The sequence below is a fragment of the Marmota marmota genome, unplaced genomic scaffold, assembly GCF_001458135.2.
Source record: "Marmota marmota marmota unplaced genomic scaffold, marMar, whole genome shotgun sequence".
NCBI lineage: Eukaryota > Metazoa > Chordata > Mammalia > Rodentia > Sciuridae > Marmota > Marmota marmota.
Window position 1 is genome coordinate 15764242 of NW_025999880.1, and position 18589 is coordinate 15782830.

The following is an 18589-nucleotide window of genomic DNA, read 5'->3' on the forward strand; positions in this document are numbered from 1 at the left end:
TCACTTGAACCCACAAGTTTGGGGTCAGTTTGGGGTTCATAGTGAGACACCGTTTCTCAAGAATTTTTTTTTTCAAAAGTAATACATTCACTGATTTTTTAAAATGCAAATAATTTTAAAGAATACCCAGTGAAGTTAGTCTTCTTTCTACCCTGGGACATCTAAATACCAAGGCTGTCAGAACACAGACCCAAGGGTTGCTATTAATATTTGTTTTTGGAATGTCCTCACAAAGTCTTGTTTGTTAAAAGCATGGTCCCCAATTGCAGCAAGGTTCAGAGGTATGGCTTTTAAGCAATGATTGGATCCCGAGGGCTCTGACCTCATCAGTGGTCCATTTGATAGATTAGTTCATGGATAGTTGAATGGACTACTGGGAGGTAGGTCCTAGTTGGGGGACTAGGGACATACCTTGGAATGGCTTATCTTCTCCCTAGCCTCACCTCCTTTCCTCCCTCCCTCCCTTCCCTTCTCCTCTCACTCTTTCTCTGCTTTCTGGGTGCCACTAGCTGGTGCCACTACCCTCTGCCATGATGTCCTGCCTCAACTCTGGCCCACAGTAATGGAGTTAGCCCTCCGTGAATTGGACAACTCTGAAATCATGAACCAAAATAAACTTTTCTGCTGGTTACGGAGGCACATGCTTGTAATCCCAGCTACTCAGGAAGCTGAGACACAAGGATTGCAAGTTCAAGGCCAGCCTGGGCAACTTAGTGAGACCTTATTTCAAAATAAAAAAGGGCCGGCTATTTAGCTCATTAGTAGAGCACTTGCATAACTTGTGCAGGGTCCTGGGTTTAATCTCTGGTACTTCAAGAAAATAAAAACAAAACAAACAAAAAACCACTTTTCCTCCTTTAAATTGTCCTTTTCAGATATGTTGGAAACAGCCATGAAAAGCTGGCTAACACAGGTGCCACGAGTCAGAGAGGACCCCACAATTCTGTAGCAAAGTCAGCTCCTCACAGTGCACCTGGCTGCCATTCAGATGGGACTCACCCCCTTCACCCTCCAGCTCTGTCCTTGTAATCCTTTCATTAACTGTTTCTTTAATAGCTGGGACAATTTCATCCCAACCCAAACACCAATGCTGTACAGAAGGTTATTATTGCTTTCCTTTTCCAGGATCCCAACTGGGTGTGATAATTAGAAAATTAGTAGTTTTGGACCCTTTCGACCCACACATTACCCCCTCTGAGAGTTCTAAAATAAAGGCCCTGATGCAGGGGAAGGAAGAGATGAAGCCCAGAATCCTCATGAAAACAAACAGTGAGGTTAGTGAGGTTCCTCTCCCGCCACGCCTGCGTGTGTGTGTGTGTGTGTGTGTGTGTGTATGACTATTTTTAGATGTGAAAACACAGCAGGGCTCCACTGGGAAGTAAACAGCCCGCCAGTGCCTGATCTCTGGCTGGAGAAAGGGAGACAGATCAGGGACAGACCAGCTGCCTCCCTCCTCAAGGGTGGAAAGGAACAGCCATGTTTGTTTTATTTTCAAGATTTTAAAGATTTTCACTTTAGTAGGTTTGAAGTGGAAAGAGAGGGTGGTTCTGGGGTTATGTGAGAACAGAGACTCTCTCCAACATGAATTCCAGAGAGCAGGATGCCTGTCTCTTCTTCATCAAACGCCATGGAATTTCAGTCTCCTCTGATCTACTGGGAGGTTGCCCTGATCTCATGGCCAAATCTGCTGAGTGGTCTTTCCTCATCCTTCCTCCTCAAGCATCTGACCACGTCTGATGTTTTTGGTAGTTAAGCACCTTAAAACACTCTGTGCAGGGTTGCTCCAGCAACTTCTTCTGCTCTCCCTGCCTTTCTCTCTCCTTCCATAGTCATGCGATGTCAGACTCCAATCGGGCACTGCCTGGAGGTCCCATAGATTCCCCACATCCATGAGTTCCTTCCAGACCTGGTCTTCCCCCAGACTTTCTTGCTTTGTAAGTGAATCTTCTACCCCTCTGCCATCCTATAGGCAGCAGAATCATCCTTGACACCTCTTCATTCCCCACTGCAGCCACACATCAGGAACTATCCATGTTTTTCCTACTCCTGATGCTCCTGGCCAATCCCTCTGTCTAGGCCCCTAGCTCCTTCGTTATCTAATGAGCGCCTAATTCCCTTTTCACTTCCCACTCCAAGCCATCCTAATGACCATGGGCAAGAGTCTTCTCATAATACAGTTCTTTTCACTTGTCTTCTGAAAAGTATTCAATGGCTTCCCATTGCCTACAGAGTGAAGTTCAATCTCAAATTCATCCACAGCTGGACCACCCTTATCTTTCCAGTCTTGGGCCTCACAACCCCCCTTCTTGACCCTCACACCCCAGATAGGCTAGATGTATTTGGATTTCCTAAACATGTCTTGGTTGTCCTAACATTACTCTTCTCTTTACCTGGAATAGAATTTTCTCCATCTCCACAGATCCAGATACTAACCATATTTCAGGGTCAAGCTAATGAAGCCTTCCCAACTCACTGACTCACCCCTCATTGGCAATAAAGGATCTCTCTGGCCGGGTACAGTGGTGTATGCCTGTAATCCCAGCGGCTCGGGATGCTGAGGCAGGAGGATCCTGAGTTCAGAGCCATCCTCAGCAAAAGCGAGGCACTAAGCTACTCAGTGAGACCCTGTCTCTAAATAAAACAAAAAAATAGGGCTGGGGGTGTGGCTTAGTGGTTGAGTGCCCCTAAGTTCAATCCTTGGCACTCTCCCCAGCCCCCCCGCCAAAAAAATGGATAAGGATCTCTCTGATCTGAACTCCCCTCACACTTAGCTGATCCTATTGTAAGGCACTTACTTATCATATTCAAAATCTGCATCATAGTTGTTTTTTCTTATGTTTTAATTATTTTTCCTTCTATCCTGAACTCATCCCTTCCAGCTCTAAAACACAGCTCTGTTTACAACTCAGTGTGGTGGGTGTAAATTAGATGGCCGGAAAAGTATTACTATCCCTGACACATGTCCTTTTGCATTGTGATTTTGCCTCTCTTCCCATCAAGATGTGAAGTTTATGTCTATCCTTTGAATCTGGACTTGTCTTGACCAATGGAACATCAGCAAATTCCATTCAAGTAGAGGCCAAAGGCATTTGTTCACTAGGGCTTGCCCTCTTTGGGCTACAGTTGGAACTCTGGACCGTAACAGGAAATCAGTGGAGATACATTGCTATCACTGATAGCCAGCCCCAGCCGCCAGACATGTGAGGGCATCGTGGACTACCCAACCCCAGACTTATCTGCCAGAGATCCTCAGCAACATAGTGATCGCAGGAGAATCCAGCAGAACTAATCAACTAAACCCAGCCTAGATTGTTCCCCTACAGAAGCAAGATAAATTGGTTTGTTGTTTTAAGCCACCAAATTTCAGAATGGCTTCTTATATAGCCAATGAAACATCCAGTAGATACTGGTTAATAAAAAAAAAAAAAGGTAAATAATAGGGCTGGGGTTGTGGCTCAGCTAGCACGTTGCAAGGACCTGGATTCGATCCTCAGCACCACATAAAATGAATAAATAAGTAGAATAAAGATACTGTGTCCAACTACAACTAAAAAATAAATATTAAAAAAAAAGTAATAATAGCTAGCATTCACTGAACATTTACCATACGTCAGGGACTAGTTTAGGGAAATTATATGGATTAACTCATCTACTTCTCATAAAAGTTCTGAGTAGATTTTATTACTCTTCCCATTTTGTAGGCAAGGAAAATAAGGTACAGAGGTGCTAAATAATTTACCCAGGGTCACATTTGCTGGATTTAAACCCTAGCAATCTTGCTCCAGAAGCCACATTATAAACCACTAGGCTGTTACCTCTGCTTATCCGGAATGAAGAAAACATTAACTTATTGATTGATTGCCTCCAAACACCTCTCCTTACATATATGTCAAATTCTAGGTCTGGGGTTGTGGCTCAGTGGTACAACACTTGCCCAGCATGAGTGAGGCCCTGGGTTTGATCCTGAGGACCACATACAAGTAAATAAATAAAATAAAGGTATTCTGTCCATATACAACTAAAAAATATTTAAAAAAATTTTTTTTTAATTCTATAGTATTTTGTGGTCCAGTTTCCCATTCTGTCCTTATAAATCTCCATGCCCTCTGGGTCTACCTCGAGGCTCTGGGCTCCTCCTGGGCTGTGTGAGGAACTGATTTGCGGACCTGCCAATGTCCACCTACCCAGGAACCCTTGAGCCTCGACTCCTCCTTCCTGCAACCTTTGCCAGTTGCTGGCTCAGGTAGTGTAGGTCTCATCCGGAAAGGAAGTGCTTGGGCTCCATTATGTCAATATTGCTCTTTGGCCTCATGTCCCAGTTTGACCTGTGCAGCAAGGGTGATTTTTTTACACAGAATTTTTGGACTTTCTTAGATTTTCCCTCTTGTGGTAGCCAAATGAGAAAACGGCTGTGAGGTGGATTTTTATTGTTGTTGAGACAGGATCTTGCTATGTTACCCAGTCTGACCCTGAATTCCTGGGCTCCAACAATCTTCTGTCTTAGTCTCTGCAGTAGCCTGGACCATAGGTATACACTACTACACCCAACTCCAAAATAAAAAACTTACTTGAATATAACAATTATTACTGTTTATTCAAATTTCAGTACAGTCCAGTCAAGGCTTATGGGAAAAGCAACTGTGCATATTTATGCTCTTGTCCACTGAGAGATAGATATTATTCCCATTTTACAGATGAGGAAACTAAAATTCAGAGAGATGAATTAACTTGCCCAAAGTCACCTGGCTGGTATCGAACCAGATCTTCATAGAAAATCATACCTCCTTGCCTTCCCCTGGGCTACAGCGCTTTTTGGTAGCCTGGTGGACCTGTTTTTAGAATTAAAACAAAGTAATATTTGAGAAGCACTCAGCATCTGATTTATATCTCTCAAGGTTGTTGTGAGAATCAAACAAAGGAGTAGATGGAAATCACTTGACTCAGAGTTGTCTAGACTATACTGGCTTCTCCTTTTCCATAAGAGAATTAGGAGAGACTAAGACATCATATTCCTTGAAGGACCTCAAGAAAAGGCAAGTTCCCCTTCATGTTCTGGCCCAGGCATGTGAAATCAAGGAGAGTGAGAGACATGCAGTGGAAAGTTTTAGACTTTTAGTTTTAGAGTCCAACTGAGCATGCTTCAATTAATTTCCCTTCTTTTGATAAGGTCTCTCTGGCGGCTACAGGGAAGCTGGGGCCAGATAGTTGGGGCAAAGAAGAATCAGCTTTAAGAGAGGGAGATAAAGGGCAAGTGGGGGACCCATGGCTGGCTCTCACTTTCAAGAATCATCACAGAAGTTTTCTTGTTCCAGCAGTGTCTTCACTGGTCCAAGCCAAGAAGTGGACCATGGCTATCTATCTGCATCCCACTGTTTCCCCAGCACCTAGCACAGTGCCCAGTGGACTAATTCATTCATAATGTCAAAGAAAGTGAACTGGCAGCCCTGGCATTGTAGTAGACAGTCCCAAATGTCTCCTCCTGAGTCTCCATAGTTCACCTTCCCCAGACATACTTTGCCATTTCACCAAGGAAGGCAAGAGGGTAAGGGGGAATTTGCTAGGCCAGAAGATAGGGAGACTCCATCTGGACCTCCCTGTCTTCTAATAGTTCCTTTGGTGCATAGTAGGTGGGGCTATGGAAAACCTTTCCAGGACTAGAAAAGCCTATCCAGAATCCCTTTTAGCTCTAAGACTGAGTCTGTCATGTGAAAGCTATTGTCCCAAGTCAAGGTCTGGTGGATCATTCTTCTACTTCATAGCAATTTAGAACCAGCCCAATCACCTAGTGAGGAAAGATTCCTTTACCATCAACTTGATAGAGTCTCTCATCCTTTGAAAACCATCCTTTTGAGTGTTACACAGTAAACTGGTGAAATGCTTATGATGTACCCTTAAAGGAAAAAGAGTACAAAAGAGTATCTAGACTGTCCTTACTTATGTAAAAACACAAGTGCTCAGAGATAAAAACTGCAGCAAAATTTAGATGAATGAGAGAAGAAGATGTTGAAGGGATATTTGGGATATGTTTTTCTGTTATTGTTGCATTGTTTTTTTGTGATTTTGTTTGTGGTTTGACTCATCATGAGGAGACAAGACCAGAGTGTTCTGCATGACATCCAAGTTTCCAATATTGGTTGAATTCAGGAAGAGACCAAGAGCAGAGTTGAGATGAGAACACATACCCTTATTTTAAAATAGAACATTACTGAGATTTAAGTCACATACCATATTGTTTACCCATGTAAAATGTATCATTCAGTAGGCTGTAGTAATTCTCAGAATTGTTGTACAATCAGCACTAGACACATGTGCTTTTTAGAATTTTTCAACATGCAAATGTTTTATGAATTTAATAAGTAAATCTATACAAACACACGGATAATGATCACCTTTTCCATGAAGCCCTCCCAGACTCCTACAGACACCCTGTTCTGTGGTCAGCTTGTCTGCCAGCTCCTACCCCAGTGTTTTGTTTACCAAAATACCTCTCTCTACCTTAGACTTTGAGCTTTTTGAAGGAAATGATGGAAGACACTCAGTGTGTATGTGTTTGTGTTTGTGTGTGTGCAGTCTATCAATGCAAGCCTGGCATTCAAGACGAGTCCAAGATATGTTTGATGAATGAAGGAATCAAGTTTTCTCTGCATCAAGATCCATGGGGTAAGGTAGGAAGCACAGGTTTGTAATCTGGGGAGGCCAGAGGGCCACACAGTCCTCTTGGCTCTCATCCATATCTCTGCCCCCACCACACCTCATCTCATCTCCACCTCGTCTATCATCCCACCTCCTCTGTATCACTAATCCCCTCCCCACTCCCTCTGGACCTCTGTTCCACTCCCATCCTTACCCCCATCCCCTCTCCAACTCTTTCTCCAAACCCATCTCCATTTTGCTCTCTGTCCATCTCTTTCTTAGACAGACCCAGTTTTTGAAATGTAGAGACACACAGCTGGCCTCTTGGGACCAGAAGTAGGAGTTTCGCCTCTTCATTTGAATGTCCTTCACTCCACTGTGACATTACTATGAAGGCAATTTTATTGACTATAATGATTATTACTATAGAATTAATAGGGACTGCGAAATCCAAGCTGAATGAGTGAAGGACGCATGAGTCTCTTGAAAAGCTAAATGAGATTGTTGCAGTCAGAGGACCTGGAGGTGCGGAGGAGGAGGAATGCCACAGATGTTGTATACTTCCACCTGCAGAACCTGAGGGGGTTAAAATGGTCAGTCATCAGCCACAGGCCAAGTATCAGAGTAGGGACACAGAGAGGCTCCAAGAGGAGGCTAAGCCAGACCGCTGAGCAGGGTAGAAATGAACCTGTAGAGGACTGGGGTTGTGGCTCAGTGGTAGAGCTCTTGCCTAGCACACATGAGGCACTGTGTTCCATCCTCAGCACCACATTAAATAAATAAATAAAGGTATTGTGTTCATCTACAACTAAAAAAAAAAGAAAAGAAAAGAAAAAGAAATGAACCTGTAGAACCCCCAGGGAGCACACACACACTTCCAGCAAGGTCTATAGGTTTATAGATCCCTAGAAGACCCACAATTCCCAAAGCTTCTTACCTCTAGATTTGTCCCAGAACTTTGAAATTCAGACCTCTTGGATCTTTCTGGGTTTCATTTCTCAGGGTCTGGTTGGTTCTTTTTTCTGGTGTGTGTGGGGTGAGTACCAGGGATTGAACTCAGGGACACTCAACCACTGAATTTCATCTCCAGCCCGATTTTTTATATTTTATTAGAGACAGGGTCTCACTGAGTTGCTTAGCACCTCGCTGTTGCTGAGGCTGGCTTTGAACTTGCAATCCTCCTTTCTCAGCCTCCCGAGTTGTATGCCACCACACCCGGCATCTGGTTGGTTCTTGAGGGTGGAAAGATGTGGACTTAGAAGAACTTTTCTGTTTTTTCCTTAGCATTAGCAGTGCACACCCTTCCTCAGGGACCCTGGGCTATGCCCTTTGACTTCTGCAGGTAGCCCTATTGCACACTCCTAGGTCACAGCAGCATGCTTCCCAGCATATCTCAGCCTGGGGTCATGGATCCCCAGGCCCCATCCCTGCCTCTGGAGGAGCAGCCTTGCTTCCCTACAGAGTTTATTTTGGGAGTAAGAGGGAGTATCTCCACCCATCATGGCCCAAATTTCTTTAAATGAGAAAATGGAAGAATTCAGTACAAGGTATTTGGGCTGGAAGAGTACAGAGAGGCTGAATCATGGAGCTGAGGTGCAAACGGAAAGAATCAGCAATTGAAGCAAACAGGCTCTGCCTTTACCCCTTGCCATCTAAGCACTGTTCACCACATCCTGTTGAGAGTCACTACCTGAGAATAGAGGCTCCTACACTGTTGTTTTTTATTATTCTTATTTTGGTGGGGGGGAATACTGGGGATTAAACCTCCATAGCTTCATGTATCCTGGCAAGAACTCTACCACTGAGTTACATCCCCAGCCCTTTTTTCTTTTTTCTTTTGTCTGTAATCCCAAGTAGCTGGGATTACAGGCTTGTGCCACCATACCCAGAACACTTTTAGTATTTGTAGGAAAGTCCCCTGGTCAAAACCTAGTTTTTCTCCAACTCACGTGGTTAACAGGGGTCCATTTGTCAAGGGAGCCCCAGGATTCTATGTGGTCTGAACTCCAGGTTTGTAACCCCTCGGGTCACAAGCTGAATTAGACCCAAATCTTGTGTCTTGAACTCTCCTCTTGCAATATCTTTTTTAAAAATTTTTTTTAGTTGTCGAAGGAACTTTATTTTATTCATTTATTTATATGCAGTGCTGAGAATTGAACCCAGTGCCTCACACATGCAAGGCAAGTGCTCTAAAACTGAGCCACGACCCCAGCCCCTTGCTGTATCCCTTTAATGTCCCAAAAGCTAGGTGGGTAGCCTGGGCTTGCTCCTGGGAAAGGAATCCCATCTCTTCTTTTTTTAAAAAAATTCTTTTAAATTCTAATTTATTATGCATGATAGCATCCCATCTCTTCTTGATTTTGTGACCCACAGAAATGACAATGACAAGTGGGCCAACCATAGAAGCAGAGGTGTGGACCCCCTGCACAGCATAAAACTTGGTCTTTGAGCCCTATCTCCTCCCTACTTTACTCCTGTACCCAAACCCTTCCTGGAAAAGATCCCAGTTCTTCTTTATGCCTTTCCAAAGTCCACACCACAGGACTGGTGGCAGCCCAGGAGGCTGTTATGCTGACCAGACAAAGAAGGTCCCCATTGGGAGGCACCTGCCTCATTTGCAGCTCCCAGGCTAGTGGCCTGAGCTCCTGAGGTCTTTTGGTTCTTACTCCCAGTGACATTATTGTCTCCTATGCTGGCTGCTTCAAAGTCACAGAGGTCACTGCCACCATGTCTCTGGGAACAGATGACCCTTTGTCATTCCACCCACAAAACCTCTTGAGGGCTGGGGCTGTAGCTCAGTCGCAGAGCGCTTGCTTAGCATGTGTGAGGCACTGGGACTGGGTTCGATCCTCAGCGCCACATAAAAAACTAAACAAAGACACGCTGTCCATCTACAACTATAAAAAATAAAAATAAAAAAAACCCTTGAGCTGCTGCTGCCACTTGACCATCCTTTTCCCTCATAAAAGCACATGCCATGTGGCCTATGTAAATGTTGGGGACTTGGAAGGGGATTATTAGACAGATGACAGGATAATAGGAGGAAGATTTTTATTCAGACAGAGCATCAAAGAGACAAGAAGAGAGCTGTACAGAGACATATGTCTCTCATAAGAGATAACTAGGGATTGTCCTCTCAAACAAGATAGCCTCTGCCAGCCAAGGTTTCTCCAGCACAGGGACAGAGGAGGACACCCAAATTGGGGGGATATAAGAACTGAGGCAGCAGGGACATAACTCTAGGACCTTGGAGGGAAATAGCAGAGGAATGGGGAAGAGGAAGAAGGAAGGGAGAGACATGAGCTTAGGGGGATTTTGCCCTAGAGCTTGACAGAAAAATAGGTCTCTAGAAGCCCCATCCTCATATTTAAGACCCAGAGCAGAAAAAAGGCTGGGATGGCCCAAGCAAGCTTCTGACTATTAAAAAATTTGTTAAAAATAGAGATTTTATGTATATTTTATGCAATAAAAAAGAAAAAGAAAATACAAGTCACTTTGGAAAACATTTGAGTAGTTACTCAAAAGGTTAAACACAGAATTATCATATGACCCACCAATTCCACTCTGAGCCATATACCCAACAGAAGGGAAAACATAAAGTCTGTATAAGAACATGAATGTTCCCAACATGATCTGGAAACAACTCAAATTCCCATCAACTAATAAATGAATAACTGGAAACAACTTAAAATTCCATCAACTAATAAATGAATAAACAAAATATAGTTGATTCACATGTGCTAATCATCTTTCCATGACTATAATAAAATACCTGAAGCAGCCGGATGCCGTGGCACACACTTGTAATCCCAGTGGCTTGGGAGGCTGAGGCAGGAGAATTGCAAGTTCAAAGCCAGCCTCAGCAGTGGCGAGGCACTAAGCAATTCAGTGAGACCCTGTCTCTAAATAAAATACAAAATAGGGCTGGGGATGTGGCTCAGTGGCTGAGTGCCCCTGAGTTCAGTCCCTAGTACCACCCCCCCCAAAAAAAAATACCTGAGGCAATTAACTTATGAAGAGAAAAGATTTATTTTCGCTTACAGTTTTGGAAGTTCCAGTCCCTGATTGATTGGTTATGTTGCTTTGGGCCTGAGGCAAGCAGTATATCACGGCAGAAGTGAGAGGCAGAATAAACTCACTATGTCATGAGCCAGGGAGCAAAAAAAGAGAGAAAGGAGTAGGGATTCCACAATCCATTTCCACACTCCCAATAACCTAAGGACCTCCCACAAACCCCACCTTCCAAAGATTCCATCATCTCCCAATAATACCACCAAGCCTTTAGGAGACATTCAAGATCCAAATTCTAACAACATACAATGGAATATTATTTAGCAGTATAGAAATGAAGCAATGATATACACTGTAAAATTAATGCACTTCAAAGCATGCTAAGTAAAAGAAGCCAATCATGAAAGACCATATATTGAATGAATCCATTTATACAGCATGTCCAGAATATAGACAAATCCATAGTGATGGAAAGTAGATTAATGATTATGCAGATCTGGGAAGGGGTGGGGGAGGGATGGAGAGTGACTGCTAATAGGTAGGGTTTGGGGTTCCTATTTTGTTTTTGTTTTTTGTTTTGGTATCAGGGATTGAACCCAGGGACACTTAACCACTGAGCCACATTCCCAGCCCTTTTTTATTTAGAGACAGGGTCTCACTAAGTTGCTTAGGGCTTCGCTAAGTTGCTGAGGTTGGTGTCATCCTCTTGCTTCAGCCTCCCAGCCACAGGGATTCCAGTTGTACGCCACCACACCAGCTAGGCATGGGGTTTCTTTCTGGAGTGATGAAAATGTTCTGGAATTAGTGGCAAAGATTGCACAACTTTGTGACCATATTTTTAAAAAAAAAAAAACCACTAAATAGTTTATTTTGAAATAGTGAGTTTTAGGTTTTATGACTCGTATCTCATTTATAAAAATAAGGGAGAAAAGCTTAGAAAATACAAGAGTCATCTGGGGACAAGCTTGGTCACTGCTTCAGTCTCCTGGCTGGGTTATTCCTCCCCTCCCTGGGGAGGGAACTCAGCACAGCTAGGACCAGCAAAACCAAGTATTCCTCTGTCAGGCATCTCAGGGTCAGGATGCTCTAGCCAAGGAGGAGGAGGCAAAAGAGGACAGTGGAAGAGAAAGGACCTTGACAGAGACATCAGGGGTGTAAGGAAGGAGAAGAGGGAAACAGGCTGCCCTGCCCAGAGTCCAGTTGCTGCCCCAGCCCTTCTAACCTGACCCCAGGGCTCCTGGTCAGATTGGCCATCCCAGGGACTAACTAGTTGTGAGAGAAGCCCCCATGGGAGAAGGCAGGGAGGTCAGGGGCACAGGCAGCAGCTTGGGACAGGCAAGCCAGGGGGTTGATCTCACAGTCCCCAGCTTCCTGGTCCTCCCGGAAGTAGACTGAGTCAGCAGAGTAGAAGGAAGGGTCCTCATCAAAGAAGTTGTAGGGTCGGAGGAAGAAGCCCACTCCATTCCCCACAGTCACCGTGTTGGGAATATCCTCTGCATGTGGGATGTGCAGAAAACCAGCTGTCACCCAGGCCACCAAGTCCTATCAGGGGGAGAAGAAAGAGGATCATGAGGTCAGGCTTTGCTAGGGATATGCCCTGCCTCCCCCAGTGGCCCTTCAGGGAAGGCTTCAGCTCACCAACCCATACTCCCTTAAATTCTCAGGAAAAAATGTGAAATCATCAAGGTTTGTTTTTCTAAATGGGTTCTTAAGACCCCCGAGGAATCTCACCGGTGAAAGAGAAGTGGCTCATTCCTGCCTTCCCCTCTCATTTCCACCTCATTCCTCACTTCCCATTCAACTCACCTGCCCTACAATAGTCTCATTATTGATGAAGTCAGTGAAGTCCACCGTAGGTGTCCAAGGGTCATTCAAATTATAGATGCTGGTGCTACTGGGCTCCCCCTCCTTCTGCTGTGTCACAGCCAGCTGGTACCTGCAGGCAATTTTGTTTAGATCTACAAGGTCATCAACACAAACTGCTGCCCAAAGCTGCAAGGAAGAGGGAACATATGGGCAAAATAAACATAAAGGTCTTGGTACTGAGTCTCTTTATCATTCTCATGTAGTTCTCATTCTTCTCCAACCCTGTAGAGTTCCTGCATTTGTTCAATATCCTATACCTCAAACGTCACCTTGTTCACAATTCAGACTTTGGGTAGGAATGTCATTCATCCATGCTTCCAGATCAGAGCCTGGTGTTGAGCCTGGAGTTTGGATCCAAAATTATGGATGTGTCCTGATTCCCATCTATTCCCATCTGAGGTCAAGTTCTCTATCTCAACTGCCTGAATATTAGGGATTACTTTCTCCAACCTGGGTTCCTTTAACTCTTTGTTTTTTCCTCCAACCTTTTTTTTTTTCAAATATTTTAAACATACAGAGAAGATGAAAGGATTGTATAGAAAACACCATAATAACTACAGCCTAGGTTCTACCATTAATATTTTCTGTATTTGCTTGAATGCACCATATCTTGCCTGTCTTCCATCCATCCATCCATACATCCATCCACTAATCTTCATTTTGAGCAACTCAAGATCCATAGAAGAGGATAGGTGCACATGTACCCATTAAAAAATAGAGCAATGAAAGCCCCTTTGTTCAGCCCACTTCCCCCAGCCCTCTCTGACAGCCCACCACTTACCTCCCCCAGCTGAAGGCTCTCTCCATGGAGCTGTTCTGGGGCAGTGGCTCCCCTGCAAAACTAAGTATCTGGATGCGGTAGCCTCGTGGGTGACCCCACTTGTTGCTGTGGTTGCTGGCCAGGTACAGGTAACGGGGAGTGGCCCCTCCCAGGGGGAAAGCAGCCTGCTCCTCTGTTTCCAGCAGCTTTCGGGTCACCTGCATTCTCTGTACCTGGTGTTCAGGGTGTCAGGGCACAGTCGTGGGGACAAAGGCCATGTCTTCAGCCCAGACCCAGTTCTCCAGTCCTGTGTGGGGTGGGTGAGGGTGGAAGGCTGATCATATAGTTGCCCTGGTCCCTCTGGAGTCCTCCCCCACCTGGCTTCAGAGGGGGGTCAAAGAGCATCCCAGGACAGATTGTGGCCCCTGCTTCCCTTCCCTCTCCCCAAGATATCCCCAATGCACAGATATGAGAAGTTCTTCCTCAATTATGTCGTCTTTAGTAATTATTCCAGATGTCTTGGGACTGGGCCTCCACCTACATTTACCCTCTCAGTAATCACAAAAAGGTGGTTTACCCAGTGGGCATAGCTCAGGGTGAGATTGCTCTGACTTGAAGAGAGGAACTGCTTCTCACTACTCAAGCCCTATGACATCACCTGAACTGCCTTCTCATGGAAAGAAGACTCACACTTATGAAAGCCGAAGTTCTATGCATGCACCATGTTGAGTGCTTTATATACACTGCCACTCTTATTTTTATGACAACCTTATGAAGGAGAAACTATAAACTGTCTCCACTTATAGATGGGACAACTGAAGCATAGAGAATTTGAATAATGTGCCTTGGTTGGTCAAAAGGATACACAGTATTGTAGCAATGCTAGGGACCAAGATCTTAGTGTGATTTTTTAATCACCCAGGAAGCCAGCCCAGAGCAATCCCAAAACACACACATATGGTCTACAGACATGGGGGCCAACAGGAAGGGAAACTATACGCTAGGCCTCACACTGTTGGGGATTAGAGGCATCTCCTATAGTTTAGAACATGACAGGGAGTTGGGAGTGGGGCCAAATTTACAATTTGTTCCCTGAACACTTGGAGTTTTGAATTATTTTATTGCAGCCTAACTAGGTCCCTTATTAGGAATCATCTGACATGATCTGAGATCAAAGAGCAATAAACCAAAACATGCTGGCTAATCCCTCCATACTTTCTAGGGACCAGGAGAGTCCAGAGACTGATTTAGCAAACCTTAGTTTTCTTCTGTGGATTTACTGCCCCTAAACCACAGTCCAATGTCTTCACCCTTAGAACACAAAGACTAAGAGTTCTTTTTGATCCATCTAGAAGAGGGTTCATGTGGCTAAAAACAATAGCTGATATTTAAAAGTATTATCATTTAACCTACAGAGACAAAGGTAGAAGTGTGTGTATGTGTTGATTTGAGTATATACTTAAATTTTATTTTCTTTCTGTTTTTTTTTTTTTTTTTTTTTTTTTGCGGGGGGTGGGGTGGGTGAGGGTGGAAGGCTGATCATATAGTTGCCCTGGTCCCTCTGGAGTCCTCCCCCACCTGGCTTCAGAGGGGGGTCAAAGAGCATCCCAGGACAGAGTGTGGCCCCTGCTTCCCTTCCCTCTCCCCAAGATATCCCCAATGCACAGATATGAGAAGTTCTTCCTCAATTATGTCGTCTTTAGTAATTATTCCAGATGTCTTGGGACTGGGCCTCCACCTACATTTACCCTCTCAGTAATCACAAAAAGGTGGTTTACCCAGTGGGCATAGCTCAGGGTGAGATTGCTCTGACTTGAAGAGAGGAACTGCTTCTCACTACTCAAGCCCTATGACATCACCTGAACTGCCTTCTCATGGAAAGAAGACTCACACTTATGAAAGCCGAAGTTCTATGCATGCACCATGTTGAGTGCTTTATATACACTGCCACTCTTATTTTTATGACAACCTTATGAAGGAGAAACTATAAACTGTCTCCACTTATAGATGGGACAACTGAAGCATAGAGAATTTGAATAATGTGCCTTGGTTGGTCAAAAGGATACACAGTATTGTAGCAATGCTAGGGACCAAGATCTTAGTGTGATTTTTTAATCACCCAGGAAGCCAGCCCAGAGCAATCCCAAAACACACACATATGGTCTACAGACATGGGGGCCAACAGGAAGGGAAACTATACGCTAGGCCTCACACTGTTGGGNTAGTTGTTAATCTTATAAAGAAGGCACTGTTAGGAGCTGGAGTTGTGGCTCAGTGGTAGAGCACTTGCCTGGCATGTGTGAGGCCCTGGGTTTAATCCACAGCACCGCATATAAATAAGTAAATAAAATAAAAGATCCATTTACAACCAAAAAAAATTTTTTTAAAAAGAATGCACAGTTATATTATTTTTATGCTTAAGTAAACTGAGGTAAAGAGATGTTAAGCCTAAAAAGTTTCCATCATACACATCTTCCCAGAACCTCTCCAAGCATGCTCTAGTCCTCCATTATAAAGCAAGCTTTCTGGAAACAAGAGTGCATTTCTTTAGTTAATTTATGTAGGGGAGGGCTTGGCACAGGTATGTATTTAGTAAACATGCATTGTTTACCTGAATGATCTTGTGATGAGAAAAGATAGAAGTAGCAAAATATATGTACATTATAATCCCATTTTGATATAGAAATCTAACTATGTACACTAGTATCTCATATTTGTATTATGATAAATCAACTACAGAAACAATTTTTTAATATATATTTTTTAGTTGTAGTTGGACACAATATCTTTATTTTATTTTTATGTGATGCTGAGGATCGAACCCAGGACCTTGCACATGCTAGGCGAGTGCTCTACCACTGAGCCACAATCAAAGCCCCCAGAAACAATTTTTTAAGTATGGATTTTTTTTTTCAGTATAGGAGAATATAATATGAACCTGGTAAGAATGAAAAGCTCTGAGCAGGATGATTTTTGCATATCCTTTTATATTTTATTGTTTCAAAGAAAACTTTTAAAACTGGCCATGGAGACTTCAGGCTATTCCTCTGGCACCTTTATCCCCATCAGGATATCTTACCTGCCACATCCAGATCCACCTTGAAGTGGGCACTGTGGGTGTGAATCGTGCCCAGCGTGTGCTCCCCAACTCGGTTCCCATACCTTTGAGCAGCACCAAAGAGGAACGAAGAGCTGATGTAGCCCATGGCATGAACTTTGACTTCTATGGCCCCATTGGGGTGGAAGATCATATCCCATACATAGTCATAGTTGAGCATGGTGGACACAGATCTGACGACCAGCACTGTCTCCGCAAGGCCCCCAAAATAGTAGGAGTTGAAATCTGAGTGATGTCGCCGCAGGGGGAGGCCCTGATTCTGTTCAAACACACAAAAGGCATCATGTATTGTCTTGGGGGTCTGGGACTCCAAAAGGAAGTGCCAGTCCACATATGTGGCCAGGTAGGGGCAGTCCACCCCACGCGTCAAGGGTGTGGAGTACTTGCCAATGCCAAAGCTACCATCCATATAGCGGGTCAACATTGCAGCTGGGGAATTTCCACCATAGATGGCCACGGCCTCCTGGACGCTGACTTCATAGGCCACCCTCTCCCTTTGGAAACGGATGTCAAAGATCCTCGGACCACTGAAAGCTCCAAGGCCAAAGGAGAAAGTCCACATTGAGGAGGCCACTTGATTCCCCTGGACACTGAAGCGGGGACCCTGGGGATGGAACTGCAGAGGGGGAGACGGACCAGGGGGCACTGGGGACTTCAGGGACCAGGACCCACCTGTGCCATTGTCTGGGATTACCACCACATTCACCAGGCCAGCCTCAAATTGGTCCTCTAGCTGGGCCAGACTCTCATAGTAGCGGCCTTGATAGAATACCTTCTGGATGGTCCAGTGGGCAGGGTTCAGGGCCTTGTGGTCCACCAGCAGCTCCAACCCCACAGGGTGCAGGAAAAACCCAGCCCCTGAGAGGTTGTAGTAGAGGCCAAACCAGGTGGCCCGGTCCCCTGATTGTAGACCACGGGGAGCCGTGGTCATTGTCACCAAGTTTTTTCTCTGAATTTTGTAGAAGCAGCAGTGGTGAAGGAGTCCCTTAGCCTGGGGCAGTTCTCTGTTGAAGATCATCTGGTCTATGTCCAGGTATTCTCGGATCAGCACAGGGCGTCGGTGGTAGGGCAGGGGGCCCCCATGACGCTCCACAGTCACATCCCGCATGTAGGAGGGGTGAGGCAGTGGCCCCACCACCAGCTCACTTACATTGGGCTGGGATTGTCCACCAAAGAAGATGATGGCCAGTGCTTCTCGGGCAGGTGGCGGGCCCCCTCTGTCCAAGTGGGTCAAGGCAGCAGCCTTGGGGGGCAGCTGCAGCTCCACTGAGAAGACACAGTTGTCTGAGGGGCGAGCCTGGGTTGCATCCACCAGCCCTGGCCCCAGCTTCTGGGCCAGAAAACTCATCACAGCTGTCAACTCTTCTGGGCTCAGGTCTGCAAACAGCTGGCTCTGGGCAGGGTGTGTCCAGGGCTGGGCACTGGGAGGAATGGAGGGGCAATGGGGAGCCAGGCCTGGTTTACATTCCCTGTCACTCCCAGCCCCATCTTCACACATACCTGTCACCAGAACACTAAGTAGGTAAAAAATAATAAGGATAGCCATCTCTAAAGCTGAGGGCCGTCTCCAGGCTCTGATTCTGAATGCAGAACAGAAGATAGACAGGGCCTGAATGTAGGATGCCTCTCAGTCTCCAGAGGGTAGTGGTCTCTGGGTGGTGCGGCCAGCAAGAGGCATGATAGTAACAGTAATGGGAATGACAAGCAACCCAGAGCAGAGGGGTGGAGCTGGAGGGGACCAGGGCTCAGGTCAAGTACAGGAGGTGGGGCTTAGATAGGACCCTGGACTTTGTATAACCCACACAAGCCTCCTGTTGCAAATCAAACAGCACACTCAGGGTCAGGCACATAGCTGGCAGGGTGGGTTTTGGAGAAAACAGCTGGCAGGAGGCAAGAGAAAGGAGAAGCTCTTCCTTCTCTAGGCTAGTGTTGAAATCCTGGTACAAGGCCACCAGGAGAAACTCACCTGCCTACCCCTCTGTCAGGTTCCCTCCTTCCCTCCTCTAGTTTGTGACACCCACCAGGCTGTGTTTCCCACCACTGTCTCCTGCTCCCCCCAGCAACCAGAATCCTCCTGGCAGCCCAAGTGAAGCTGGAGAATAATGAGAACAATATAAAACACCCAGGAGGGGCTATTCTGAGGCTAAGCCAGGTCCGTTCTGTGGAGGCCTTGAGCACCCTAAATCTCTGGAGGGGATTGT

General features: G+C 45.3%; 1 protein-coding gene across 1 annotated transcript; it reads right to left on the reverse strand.

Annotated features, from left to right (window-relative positions):
- Window positions 1-10643: 10643 nt before the first annotated feature.
- On the reverse strand, window positions 10644-18099 carry LOC107150547 (membrane primary amine oxidase-like). Its single transcript, XM_015495647.2, is given in 4 exon segments — window positions 10644-12186; window positions 12451-12580; window positions 13292-13577; window positions 16350-18099. Coding segments are annotated over 4 exon segments (2277 nt in total). The 5' UTR covers window positions 17935-18099; the 3' UTR covers window positions 10644-11910.
- Between the last annotated feature and the right edge of the window lie 490 nt (window positions 18100-18589).